The sequence below is a fragment of the Sminthopsis crassicaudata genome, chromosome 3 (assembly GCF_048593235.1).
Source record: "Sminthopsis crassicaudata isolate SCR6 chromosome 3, ASM4859323v1, whole genome shotgun sequence".
Classification (NCBI taxonomy): domain Eukaryota; kingdom Metazoa; phylum Chordata; class Mammalia; order Dasyuromorphia; family Dasyuridae; genus Sminthopsis; species Sminthopsis crassicaudata.
Window position 1 is genome coordinate 606765241 of NC_133619.1, and position 12918 is coordinate 606778158.

A 12918-nucleotide genomic window follows, 5' to 3' on the forward strand; every position below is an offset into this window, starting at 1 on the left:
TAACATTAAATACTTGCTGATAAAGTTGGAAAGGAAGATAAGGAGACCAGCAAATGGGATCTTGCTAAATACCATTTCAGCACAGAAAGAATAAGGATAGTAACAGCTGTTATCTTGATATTACTTATCATGTTTTTCAGGCACCAGTTTGATGGCCCAGGCTGCAGCTTAACTCCCTTACAGGAAGCAAACTGAATTATAGCCTTTCTGACCTTTACTGAAGCTTAAACCAGGACACCCAGTGAAGGTTCTATTCTGACTACAATTATGGCAACCACAGCAGTGAACTATTGTTGCTTAATTAACAAAATGGAGATTATAATATATATGCAAACAGGTCAATTAAGTATTCTTTACTAAACTCAGCTGCTTTTTCCTTTTGTTCCATTCTGCCTAATTAGGATTATAAAAGCAAAGACAGCTGGTAGATCTCATAGAACACAGAATGTAAGAGTGCTGGGAGAGATCTTAAAAAGGCGGAATATCAAAACTGGGAAGGAGTTTGGAACACAGAACACCAGAGCTGACTCTTAAACTAAAGAATGACAGTGCTTGGAAGGAGGCCCTTAGAACCCAGGAGGTCAGAGCTGGGAGGGCCCTTAGAACCCAGGAGGTCAGAGCTGGGAGAGCCCTTAGAACCCGGGAGGTCAGAGCTGGGAGGGCTCTTAGAACCCGGGAGGTCAGAGCTGGGAGGGCCCTTAGAACCCAGGAGGTCAGAGCTGGGAGGGCCCTTAGAACCCGGGAGGTCAGAGCTGGGAGGGCCCTTAGAACCCAGGAGGTCAGAGCTGGGAGGGCTTTTAGAACCCGGGAGGTCAGAGCTGGGAGGAACTTGAGAGCACAGATTATTTGGAGAAGAGAAGTCTTTGAAGGTGACAGGATTGTTGCCTTCAAGCATTTGAGGAATGGACATGGTAGAAAGGATTAGATTTTTTCTGTTTAACCTCAGAGGAAATAACTAGGAGTCATAGGTAGAAATTATAGGGAGATAGTTAAAAGTATAATCTAATTGATATGTTTCTAAAAGGAAAAACCTGATCAGAACTGTCAAAAATTAGAATCAGGAGGTAAAGGGATTCCTCATACTGGAAGTTCCCAACAGAGACTACTTAACCAATGGGCATTCTTGCTTATATATCACTCAGTTAACAAGTATTTATTAAGGGCCTCCTGTATGCACCAGGCACTGGGCTAAGTGCTGATGGGGAGAAATGGGGTGGCCAAGAAAGACACAAAACAATACTTGCTCTCAAGGAAGCTAACATTCTAATAGCAAGTTGGAGTAATTGAGTTTTTTTTTTTAAATTTGGAAAATGAAGGAGTAGGATTAAGTAATCTTTATAGTCCCTTTCAACTTCCCTCTCAACTCTTAATGTACAGTTCTAAAATTCTAAATATTTAGTTAAATAAATAAAATGCTAAATATACAGATCTAAAAATTATAAAATTCCTAAATATCATGCAAGACCTTGTAATCCACATGATAGACAGCACATGTAGGAATATTTATATGCAGGTGTGTATCATCTGTGTGTGCACGTGTATGTGGCTGCTAGGGGGCGCCATAGTGCCCAGAGCAAGACTCCTCTTCCTGGAGCTCCAATCTGGTCTCTGACACATCCTAGCTGTGTGACCCTAGGCAAGCCACTTCACCCTGCTTGCCTCAGTTTCCCCATCTGTAAAATGGACTGGAAAAGGAAATCGCTAATTACTCCAGTATCTCTGCCAAGAAAACCCCAATCTGGTCAGGAAGAGTTGGACATGACTGAAAAATGACTGAAAAGCAAGAGATCTTTACCTACAACAAACACACGCACGGATCCGTATCTACAAACATAACAGGTTTTAAACTGGGTGCATATGTGAATTGTGCGCACGCGGGCCTATACACACGTATGTGTGCACACACGAGTGTACGAACCTATTACACAAACTTCAATTACGTAAACAAAGGCATGGATCCAAAGCTGGGAGGCCACCATCGAGCCCAACTTTCTCATTTTACAGACAAAAACATGAGTCCAGAGAAAATAAGATCGCCAACTTGTCCGGGGTCACAGCACCCAGTAGGTGTCAAACTCAGGATCTGAACTCAAGGCCACACGCAGTGTCAAAGGCGGGATCTGAACCCGAGGCTTTGGAGTCAGGGCTCTTTCCCTGCTCCCTCTTAATGATTTCTGGGCAGGACAACCACACCCTCCCGTCCCAAGGAGCCCTCTCAAATCAAGTAAAAACCAACTACTGACACTGTGTCGTGTGCTTTGGGATGTGGGGTTTTGGTTTTTTTTGCCAGATGCTGCAGAAAATGTAGCAATTAATGATTTCTTCAATATTTAATAAGTTACTTTTTTTGGAGGGGAGGGGAGAAGAGATAAGAGGAAAAGGAGAACAAAACGAGAGAATGAGGGGGAGGGATGGAAGGATGAAGGAGAAAAAAGGCAGGAGAGAAGAAGGAAGGAAGAAAGGATGGATGGAAGAAGGGAGAAAGGAAAGAAGGAAAGGAAGGAAGAAAAAAAGAAAATGAAAAAGGACAATCCTCACCAAGAAGAGCGACCAGGAGGAGGATCACGACTATGTAGTTGACGTTTTTCTCCTTGTAGAAATACAGCAGCAAGCAGAAGACAATGATCTCCACAAGCTACAAAAGAAGGGATAAAACATAATCCAAACTCATCCAGGTAAAGCCGGTACCCTCATAGTCCATCTCTAGAAACCCTCCAGGAAGCCCGTCGACTGTAAGAAGAGAGGGACAGAGTGGGGACTGTCCCCTGAGAACCAGCCTGCTCAGCCCGGAGGCAGGACGGGGTAGGGAGCGGTCTTGGCTACGTGACCCTCGGCAAGTCCCTTTGCTATTTGTCAAATCACTAACATTTACCTCGTAGGGTTGTTGTGAGATTCAAACGGGCTCAGAAAAATCATAGAATTTCAGAGCTGAAAGAGAAGTCAGTGGTCATCGCTTCCAACCCAATAATAATAACGTCCACCTGCCAAGTGGGCATCCAGCAGCTGCTCTGGGGCTCTTGTAAGGGAGAGTCCCCCTTAGCACTCTGGGGAGAATTCCAAGGAGGAAAGAAGCTCTCCCCAATATCTGACTTTATTTGGCCTCTTGGCGAATGCCCTCCGGGGCCCATCAGAAAAAGTCTAATTTTTCTGGACAGCCCTTCAAATACCTGGCTTTCACATCCATGTTTGGATCTTTCAAGATAAAGATTTAGAGTTCCTTCAACTGGTGAGTAATGTCCAGAAATAGGGAGGATGGCGTACACTTTGCCAACTTTCAACAGTTACACAAGTACTAATTATTGTTATTATTGTTGTTCAGAGTCATTCATCACCAGGTTAACCGCAAGGCAAGGAACGTCTTAGTGACAGCTCAGAGATTTAGAGCTGGAAAGGATCTGAAAGGCCATTTTGTCTAAACTCTCCCCACTCCCCACCCCTTGGGTTTTACAGACAAGGAAATAAAGAAGAAAGGCCTAGAAAAATAAAGAAACTTTTAGGGGCACAGAGTCACTAATATTAGCAATGGGACTTTGACCAGATCTTCCAGATGCCATGACCATCCCCGTATTCAGGACACAGTGTCTACTAAAGATTGTCTATTAAGAGGATTAGGTGTGATCCATGACAAAATCACAGATCCCTGAAAACTAAAACCCTCTCCCTCCCGCTCTCCAAAACTCTAAATGAAGTTTTTAGCTTTAATGGCTGTTCTAAGGGCCCTTCCAGCTTTAGATTCTAGGTTCTAAGAACAAACTCCGATATAGCAAGTTCTAAGGTTTTTCCCAACATGATATTCTACGTTTTAAGGTCTCTTCTAACTGTGATATTCTCTGTTCTACACTCTCTGTTCTATAGCTGCCACCACCTCACTGCCACCCCCAGCTTTGTCATGCTGACTTTTAAGGTCCATTCTAGTTCTAACATTCCAGATTCAAGGTTTGTTCCACTCTGATATTCTCTGTTCTCAGGGCCCTCCCAGCTCTGACATCCCAGGTTCTAAGGACTCTCCCAGCTCTGACCTCCTGGGTTCTAAGAGCCCTCCCAGATCTGACATCCCAGGTTCTAAGGGCCCTCCCAGCTCTGACCTCCTGGGTTCTAAGGGCCCTCCCAATCTGACATCCTGGGTTCTAAGGGCCCTCCCAATCTGACATCCTGGGTTCTAAGGGCCCTCCCAGCTCTGATCTCCTGGGTTCTAAGGGCCCTCCCAGCTCTGACCTCCTGGGTTCTAAGGGCCCTCCCAATCTGACATCCTGGGTTCTAAGGGCCCTCCCAATCTGACATCCTGGGTTCTAAGGGCCCTCCCAGCTCTGACCTCCTGGGTTCTAAGGGCCCTCCCAGCTCTGACATCCCGGGTTCTAAGGGCCCTCCCAGCTCTGACGTCCTGGGTTCTAAGGGCCCTCCCAGCTCTGACCTCCCGGGTTCTAAGGGCCCTCCCAATCTGACATCCTGGGTTCTAAGGGCCCTCCCAGCTCTGACGTCCTGGGTTCTAAGGGCCCTCCCAGCTCTGACCTCCCGGGTTCTAAGGGCCCTCCCAGCTCTGACATCCTGGGTTCTAAGGGCCCTCCCAGCTCTGACATCCCATGATCTAAGGGCCCTCCCAGCTCTGACATTCTCTGTCCTAAGGTCCCTCCTAACTCTAATGTTCTACAATTCAACAACCACAGACCCCTCACACAACCCCATTTTAAAAGGAGACAAATGCAAAGCCTGTCTCCTCCAGGTATTTATGACCCCAGCTGTGCTCTCTAAGGGAAGGCTGCCGAGGCTTCTCTTACCATGTAGAGAAGAAATGGCCAGCTCACTAAGTGCTTTGTGATGTTTTCTCCTGTCATCTTTTCGTGACTGTTGGGTCCAAAGGTAACCAGCAAGTAAGTGCCTATGATGGCCAAGCCACAACCTACAAAAGACAAAACATAACGCCCTGTGGGGGAAACAGGGACACAAGACACAAAGACACGTTAGTGGATTAGTAGATAGAACGGGACACGGAGTTATACTTCATGGAGGCGAGGGCTCGGGGAAGGAAGAGCTGGCCACTGGCACGGGGAGGGGCCTGACCTCTCAGGCCAAGGCCGCCAGAACAGAACAGGAGCCCACTAGCATGGAACAGTCGGACACACAAAGTCAGAGACTGCACCACAGGGAGGTTCCCGCCCTCCACCTTTGCTCCTCAGCCCCAAACTTCACAGAAAGGAAAATAAATGAAGTCAGCCTTGCTCATTACTGGGCTGTGGTTTATTAAGCCCAGGAATGGGGTGGGGAAGCAGCCCAATTACCCTCAGGGAAGCGGACACATCAGGAATGTAAATGAGAGAGCGGGCAGAAAGAGAGAAATTGGAAAACTTACTCAGAAAATCTTTGGGTTTCCATTTTTCTTTGATGAATATGATTCCTATTATGGCACTGGCTGCAGAAAAAGATACACAAGACAGAGAAAGAAGAGGAAAGATTTACATTAGCTCTATGTAGGGTTCCATCCCCCTTCCCTTTCCATGGGTCTAAGCCATCTCAAAGTGTCCCCCTTGATAGTTACTTGTTTACCCTGGATTTGGAATCAGGAAAGGTGGGTGCGAGGGGGTCAAGTCATGCTTCCAACATTTATTAGCAGAGTTATTTCTAAGTTGCCTCAGTTTCCCCATCTAGTAAATGAGGGAGTTATAATCAGGGATTCTCCTCCAGTTCTAAGCTTATGCTCTTTTATTGTTGCTATTATTCAGTCATTTCAGCTGTGTATGACTCTGTGATCCCATTTGGGAATTTCTTGGCAAAGACACTGAAGAGGTTGGCCATTTCCTTCTTCGGCTCATTTTACAGGTGAGGAAACTGAGGCAGGTAACACGCTGGTAAGCATGTGAGCCTGGATTTGAACTCAGGAAGACTTCTCGGCACTATGGTGTCATAGACTGGGGATCTCCTATGACTGGGGATCTAACTGGTGTAGGAACTTTTGGTGAGGCCCAAGTAGAGACCAGGAAAGAGCAGTTGACTTGGAGACCTGTTAGAGGTGTCTCTGTTATTAACAGTCACTTCCCTTCTTGGGGACTCATTTTCCCTTTCTGTAAAATGAGCACATTGTCCTGACAAATATAACTGGGCTTGAAAATGAAGCTTCCCGAGTGGGGATGACAGACGGCCTTCCCTCCTTGCTTTCTCCTGCCCACGATACACCTGCCCTCCTGCCAGCGTCCCATGCCCAGCGCAGGTCCCTCTGTGGTTCTCTTTCCAGATCACAATAAAAGGCCCGATTCTTCCAAGGACACAGAGCCCCCATCAAATGCTCCTGATCTTACCGATGACAGAGACGGCGCTGAGGGGCACGATCAGGGAGAGGGGCGCGAAGGCGTAGGACGAGAACACTCCCAGTTCTCCCAGAAGCATCAGGAACAGGCCGAGCCACCACGTCTTGGTCTTGAAGTAGGCCCGGGGGTCCTTGGAGCCAGCCAGGCGAATGTGGCTGTATTTCTATGAGAGGGAGATAGTGCAAAGTGTACAAGATTGGGGGCTAGATTCAAGTCGGGATGCCCTCCAGCTCCATCTTTCTGCTCCGATGCTCTCCTGGCAGTTATTTCTCAGCTGGGAGATTTAGCAAAGTCACCCCCTCCTCAACCTTCGTTTTCTCACCTATAAACTCAGGTTACTGGACTACATTACAGGCCCCCTGCCAAGGGCATGAGATCATGACAAGTCTCCAGGCCCTGCCATTAATTCAGGAGTTAACAGCTGATTTGCATGATTTTATAAGATAGAATAGAAGTCAAGAGGTCCAGATTTGCTCCCATGTGTGATATGGGGCAAATCCCATAAATCACCATGTCTCTGTTTCCTCATGCTTAAAATGAAAGATTAGATTTCATTCATAGACTTGTTAGTTTTAGTTCTAACTTTAAAACTCAATGATTCTGTGATTATCTCAATCAATCAGCTAATAATCACATCCTTTGTGGCCGGTATGTGCCTGAGTAATAAGTGGCCATCCAACCTTCCCTTTGACACCTGTGAGTGAGGAACAGCCACTATCTCCGAGCTTGTGGAGAGCTCTGATTATAAAGGTTTTTTCATATAGTAGAGGATGTTTGTCTCTGTCTGCACCTGCCACAGAGGGGTCCTAGCCTTTTAAGGCTAAGAACAACACCTTCTTGCATATTATTCAAACATTAGATTAGGAGCAGGTCTTCTCTTTTCTACCATAACCATTTCCACCTACTATTGATTAAGCACCTACTATGTGCCAAGCACAGTATTAAGCATTGGGGATACAAGAATAGCAAGAGAGCATCTGCCCTCAGGGAGCTTACAGTTTATGAAGAAGACAACATGCAATAGTCCGGATAAATTAAAGGTAACAGGGAAGGCAGTAGAATAGCTTCCTCTACAAGGGAGGTTTTTTGGGACCAGAAGGAAGCCAGGGAGATCAGAACTGAGGGCATTCCAGGTACGAAGAGGAGGGAAGGGCCAGTAGGGAAAATGCCTGAAGTTGGGAGACAGAATATCTCGAGGAACAGAGAGAAGGTCAGTGTTACTGGGTCACAGAGTACAAGTGGGTAGGGGGTGCAAAATATATGAAAATGGAGAAGGTTGGGGAGGACATTAACTGCCAAACCGAGGGGTTTATATTTGATCCTGAAGGTGAGAGGGAGCCATTGGAATTGACTGAGTACGTGTAAGGTTATAGGACTGGACCTGAGCTTTAAGAAAATCACTTTAGTGACTGAGAGGATGACCGAGCCGGCCCACCAGCAGCCACTGCAATAGTCCAAGCATGAGGCGGGGGGATGAGGGCAACAGTATCAGAAGGTGTTAGAAAGCACTAGAAAGCACAAGGGATAAATTAGGGGGAGACTAGAAAGGGCTTTTTTTTTTTTTTTTTTTTTTGCATATAGTGAGACTTTTGCTGCAGCTTAAAGAAACTGGAGAAGCTAGGGAATACAAAAATGTATTTCTCCATCTGTACCCTATGTCCATGCCCTCCCTGCTTTATTAGCAGTTCTTGGGAGTCATGATTGGTCACCATGTTAATCAGAATTAAGCTTTAGGTTCATAAGTCAATGACAAAACAATTTTCTCTGGAATACGCTGAGATGTAGTTTATGAGTAAAAAGAGTAATGGCTCCTGGATCCGGATCTGGGTTCAAATACAAACTTCCATCTTGGCTGCCTGTGTACTCCTGGACAAATTATTCCACTTTTCTGTGTCTCAATTTCCTTATATATGAGGGACTGAACTCGACTAATCTAAGTCTCTTCCAGCATGCATTCTACAATCCTCTGAATCCCAATGCTTAGCTCAGTGCCCGGTACATAGTAGGCACTTAATAAATGCTTATTGATTAATGGACTATTAAGCTCAAATGCTGCAGAGAAGCCTCAAAACTCCCATGGTAGGTAACAAAAAGAGGACAAATTTTCCCAACTTGGAGAGCTTCATTCCCTTAATAGATCTCTTAAATTGTCATTTGAATTTCTGGTGTCTATTTCCTTCTTCCTCAGATAAGGGTTTTGATGATGGTGGCTTGGTGCCTTATTCCTTACTGCATCCTCTACAGAGCTGAATCCAGGACCCAGGATGTTGTAGGCATTCAATAAATATTTGTTGTTTCCTTTTATTTATTTATTTTTTTGCTGAGGAAATTGAGGTTAAGTGACTTGCCCAGGGTCAGAAAATGTGTCTGAGGCCAAATTTGAACACAGGTCCTCCTGACTTCAGGGCTGGGGCTCTATCCACTGCACCACCTAGCTTCCCCTAAATATTTGTTGAATGGGGAAAAAAATAAAATAGCACAAAAAATGATCATCCCTAAGGTGTTAGATAATATTCTGGTTAAACCAGTTCTCAACAGTCAGACAACCTGGCACAGAAGGAAATGGAAGAAATGTGTAGGAGAACTTTCTATAGTTCAAGTAGAATTGGTTGAGGGGAGTAGTAAAAATCAGACCCACTCTTTAGTCTGGCCCATTCATGACGCCCACAATACCTTGCAGTAAGGCAATAACATTCCATTTTGCTCATTCTTGCCTACTATGTACTCACTCTATGCTCTTTGCTGGAAATATGAGCTGGAAAATGATATAGTCCCTGCCTTCAAGAAGTTTATCTAGATAATAAGTGGTATACAACATGACAGCTGATAGTGTAATGTGATCCTTATCTCCATTAAGAAGCACACTGTCTAGAAGCAGGTACATGACATCCTACCATACTCTGCCCTACAGATCACAAATAAAGTATCGGGCCCAGTTCTGTGAGGCACTTTAAGGAAGGACATTGTTGAGTTTTGGGAAGAACAATCCCAGGAGGGCACATATCCAGGATGATGGACCTCCACTCAATCCCACAGGAGAATCTGAGTTCTTGGTCTACAGAAAATGAGGTATTTGAAAGGCACAGAGAAGGGGTTTTTGATTTGTTCTGTTTAGCCGTCCGGAGCAGAATTAAGAACAATGTGTGCAGACTTCAAAGACCCAAATATAGCCTTGATGTCAGGTCAACCTTCTGGCAGAGTTATCCCAACACAGAGTGGGCTGTTTCAGAGTGAGGGAGCTCCCCCTCACTAGTGCTTGAGGGCACTTCGGTTCAGACCAGAGGGATCGCAGATTTAGCAGTTAAAAGATCCTATGAGACCATCTAGTCCAACTCCCTCTTTTTTTTACAATTAAGGAAACTGAGCTCCAGAGATGAAGGGAATGGGCGGCTGAACCGGAAAGACCAAAATTCAAATCCACCTCAGATAATCACTAGCTATGTAACCCCAGACAAATCACTTAATTTTAAAAATATATATATACATTATAATAGAATAGAATACTATATTTTATGCACATTATATATAATAGAACAGAATATATAAAATATATGATAATAAATATAATAAAAATTATTTAGATTTTCATTAAACTGTTGGCATTGAGAATCAGACATACATAATAAACCTCCCAAAAAGTAGATCCTGAAAGGTCCTTTTTGCTTAGAGCAGCACCCCTGAACTAGGCAGGTAAACAAGCTGGCTTCCCTGTACCACACCAGTCAAGTCAGCTTCCTCCATGGCCAGCTGTTCCAGCTTTGCTGGGCAAGTCATTTAATCTTTGCCTGCCTCAGTTTCCTCACCTGTAAAAATGGGAATAATAATAGTGCCTGCCTTCTGGGGTTGTTCTGAGGATAAAATATTTGTAAAGTGTTTTGTAAGCCTTAAAACTATATATAAATGCTAGCTATTATATTATGTATATTTTATATGAACCTATCTGCATATATGTTTTATCTCCCATGACCCCCAGGAAAATAGAAGCTATATGAAATCAAGACTTTCATTTTGGTATCCCCAGTGGCTAGCATTGAGCAGATGCTCAATCAACACTTGTTAAATTTTAGCAAATGGATTCAGATCCCCACAGCATGGAACAGGGGCTGGGCTATATTTACCGACAGCAAGGTCCCAAATGCAAGGGACAGAGGGACATGAACACAGCCTGGCAAACCAAGGCCACTTAAAGCCAAGCTCTGACGTGCTTTTCCCAACGGCGCTGAGGACTGACACTTACCTGGAGATTGAGGGCTATGCTGACGACGAGATGTCCAAAAATAGCCAGCAGGGCACCAATCAAGTTTTCCTGCAAGGAAAATGAAGGGGACAGAGATGAAATCCTGGCCCCAGTCACAGGAGCAATGACGTCCATAAGACCAAGTGAGGCGAGGTCTAGAAACAGTATCAGAAGACAAAAATAAAAGAACCACTCAACACAAGAATACCCAAAGTGGTTACTTAGGATGAAGACAGTCCATTTACAGATTCCCAGACTCTGGAACAGGAACAATGTCTGCCAAATAGGCCAGGCTAATTTTTTTCCTGTAAGAGTCAGGGAAGCTGTCTCTGAGGGCCCAATGGGTTAAAGATCTATTCGAACCTGTGCTGTATCTTTGTGGTGCATCCTTTCCAACCTATGGCTAAGTAAACTTCTTTTTCTGAACTGCTAGATGGCCTCCAAATGTCTCATTATGTTCCTATGCTATAACTGAAATGTGCTGAACCATGCCCAACCTGTAACAGAACTGGAAGGGACTTGAGAAAACAAGATATCGTTGCTGGATGGTACCTTGGAGCAGAGGATGTGAGATTTGGAAGAGACTCAGGAATCTAGGATGAATGAGCTGGAAGGGACCTTGGAACACGAAGGGGAAGTTTGAGGAGAACAGATTTAGAGATGAAAGGCATAACCTACTCCTTCATTGTTTAGATGGGGAAGACAAAGGCCTCAGAGATTTTAACAGATTTTTTAAAAGGCAAAAAATGTAAGTTACAAAATCAAGATTTGAATTCGGGGCCATCAAATTTTTTTAAATTCCAGGTTCTTCTTTCTTCTTCTTCTTTTTTGTTGACATAATGCTGTCTTCCTGATGAAGGAGCTAGAGAAGGCTTGAAAAAACAAAATTAAAAATTGATGGAACCTTAGAGATTCAACTTCTGATTTTATAGATGGGATTAAATAAAAACAAGAAACTGAGTGCCATGTTGAAATGCTTTGCCCAAGGGCACACAGCTCTTGGCTCCGCTACTTACTGGCTGGGTGACCTTGAGGTGGGGGTGATTTTCCCTCTGTGCTTTAGTTTTCTCATCTGCACAATGTCAGGAAAGGGCTGAGACAGAGTTAGTCTAGATCATCTCTAAGGTATGTTTACACTCTAAAATCCTATGATTTCCTGCTAAGAAAGGTGGCTCTAAAAACAAGGCTGGAGGAAATTAAAGGATTAGTTCAGATAGAAAGAATTGGAATTCCATCTCCAGAAAGAGAACTGATAAATTCTGAGGGCAGAATGAAGAATATTTTCTCCTTGCTTTTTTTTTCCAACATGGCTAATGGTTCACACAACCATGTCTATAATGATACTATATTACTTGCCTTCTCAGTGGGTAGGGGAGATGCTATATACATATAACATGTGTGGGGGGGGGGGAGGGAAAAAGAGAGAGAGAGAGAGAGAGAGAGAGAGAGAGAGAGAGAGAGAGAGAGAGAGAGAGAGAGAGAGATCAGTTAATTGATGGACCTGGTGCTTCCAGTGTTAAAAACTTACTTTGTGGTAATTATGTTTCCTTGAAAGCCAAGAGAAAGACATTGTGGCAGTGTAATAATAGAGATCTGACTTGGGAATCATGAAGATCAGGGTGCTGTCTCTGACTAGCTGAGTAATGCTGAGCAAGTCTCTCAGTGACGCCCCCAGCCAACTCTTTAAGACTACAAATTACAAAGAATTGTTCAGTTTCTATTGGTGGAAGAAATTTCCACAGTTGAAGTTCTCTACTGACAAAAATCACAGTTCCTGATTTTAAAAAATCGAAATCATATATAGATTGTGTGAGTTTTAACTATATCAGCTTATTTTTCATCAACTTCCTTCTGTATATGAAAACTATTTAACTAACAAGTTATTATTACTAATTGGCACTTATAAATAGGCCCTTTTATTCAAAGATTTCAAAGGGCCTCAGACATGTTAATTATCTCTCAAAACCCTTCTGAAGTAGGGATTGTTTCAGTTTTATAGTTTTCTGTGGTTTTTCCCTTCTTCTGAAGGTAGGCAAAGGATGGTTGGGACTTGTCACACAGCAAAGGTCTGACTCCCCATCACAAGACTAGGGATTGCCAATCGAGTGAAAGTAGGATTGTCCCATCTGTCAGATGCATGTGTGGGGCTGCAAGCACAGCCCAACTCCTACGAGTAACAAGGAGGAACACAGCAGCCACACAGCCCTCCTGGGCTCTGCTGTTCACATGATGGAAAAATGGGAAACATCGCCCAGTTTGGGCCTTTTATTGTAGCCAGGAGGAAAGCCAGGTGATTGGCCAATGCCAGACAGGAAGGCCTTCCGACTCCTAATTTAGGTTGTCTATTCTTGAATGGAATACATTCTGGAAAGGAATTTGGAA

The 12918-nt window shown here is 44.2% G+C and overlaps 1 protein-coding gene across 2 annotated transcripts in view; it reads right to left on the bottom strand.

Moving 5' to 3' along the window:
- The window catches only part of NIPAL3 (NIPA like domain containing 3), a 51300-nt gene that overhangs the window by 18283 nt on the left and 20099 nt on the right, over window positions 1-12918 (bottom strand). Inside the window, exons 3-7 of one of the 2 annotated variants that reach the window (XM_074305839.1) lie at window positions 10537-10605; window positions 6291-6462; window positions 5348-5407; window positions 4776-4921; window positions 2539-2635 (exon numbers count right to left, since the gene is read on the bottom strand). In XM_074305839.1, the coding sequence (XP_074161940.1) occupies window positions 2539-2635; window positions 4776-4921; window positions 5348-5407; window positions 6291-6462; window positions 10537-10605 (544 nt within the window). The remainder of the gene's footprint in view (window positions 1-2538; window positions 2636-4775; window positions 4922-5347; window positions 5408-6290; window positions 6463-10536; window positions 10606-12918) is intronic. The other variant, XM_074305840.1, reaches the window with a different exon arrangement.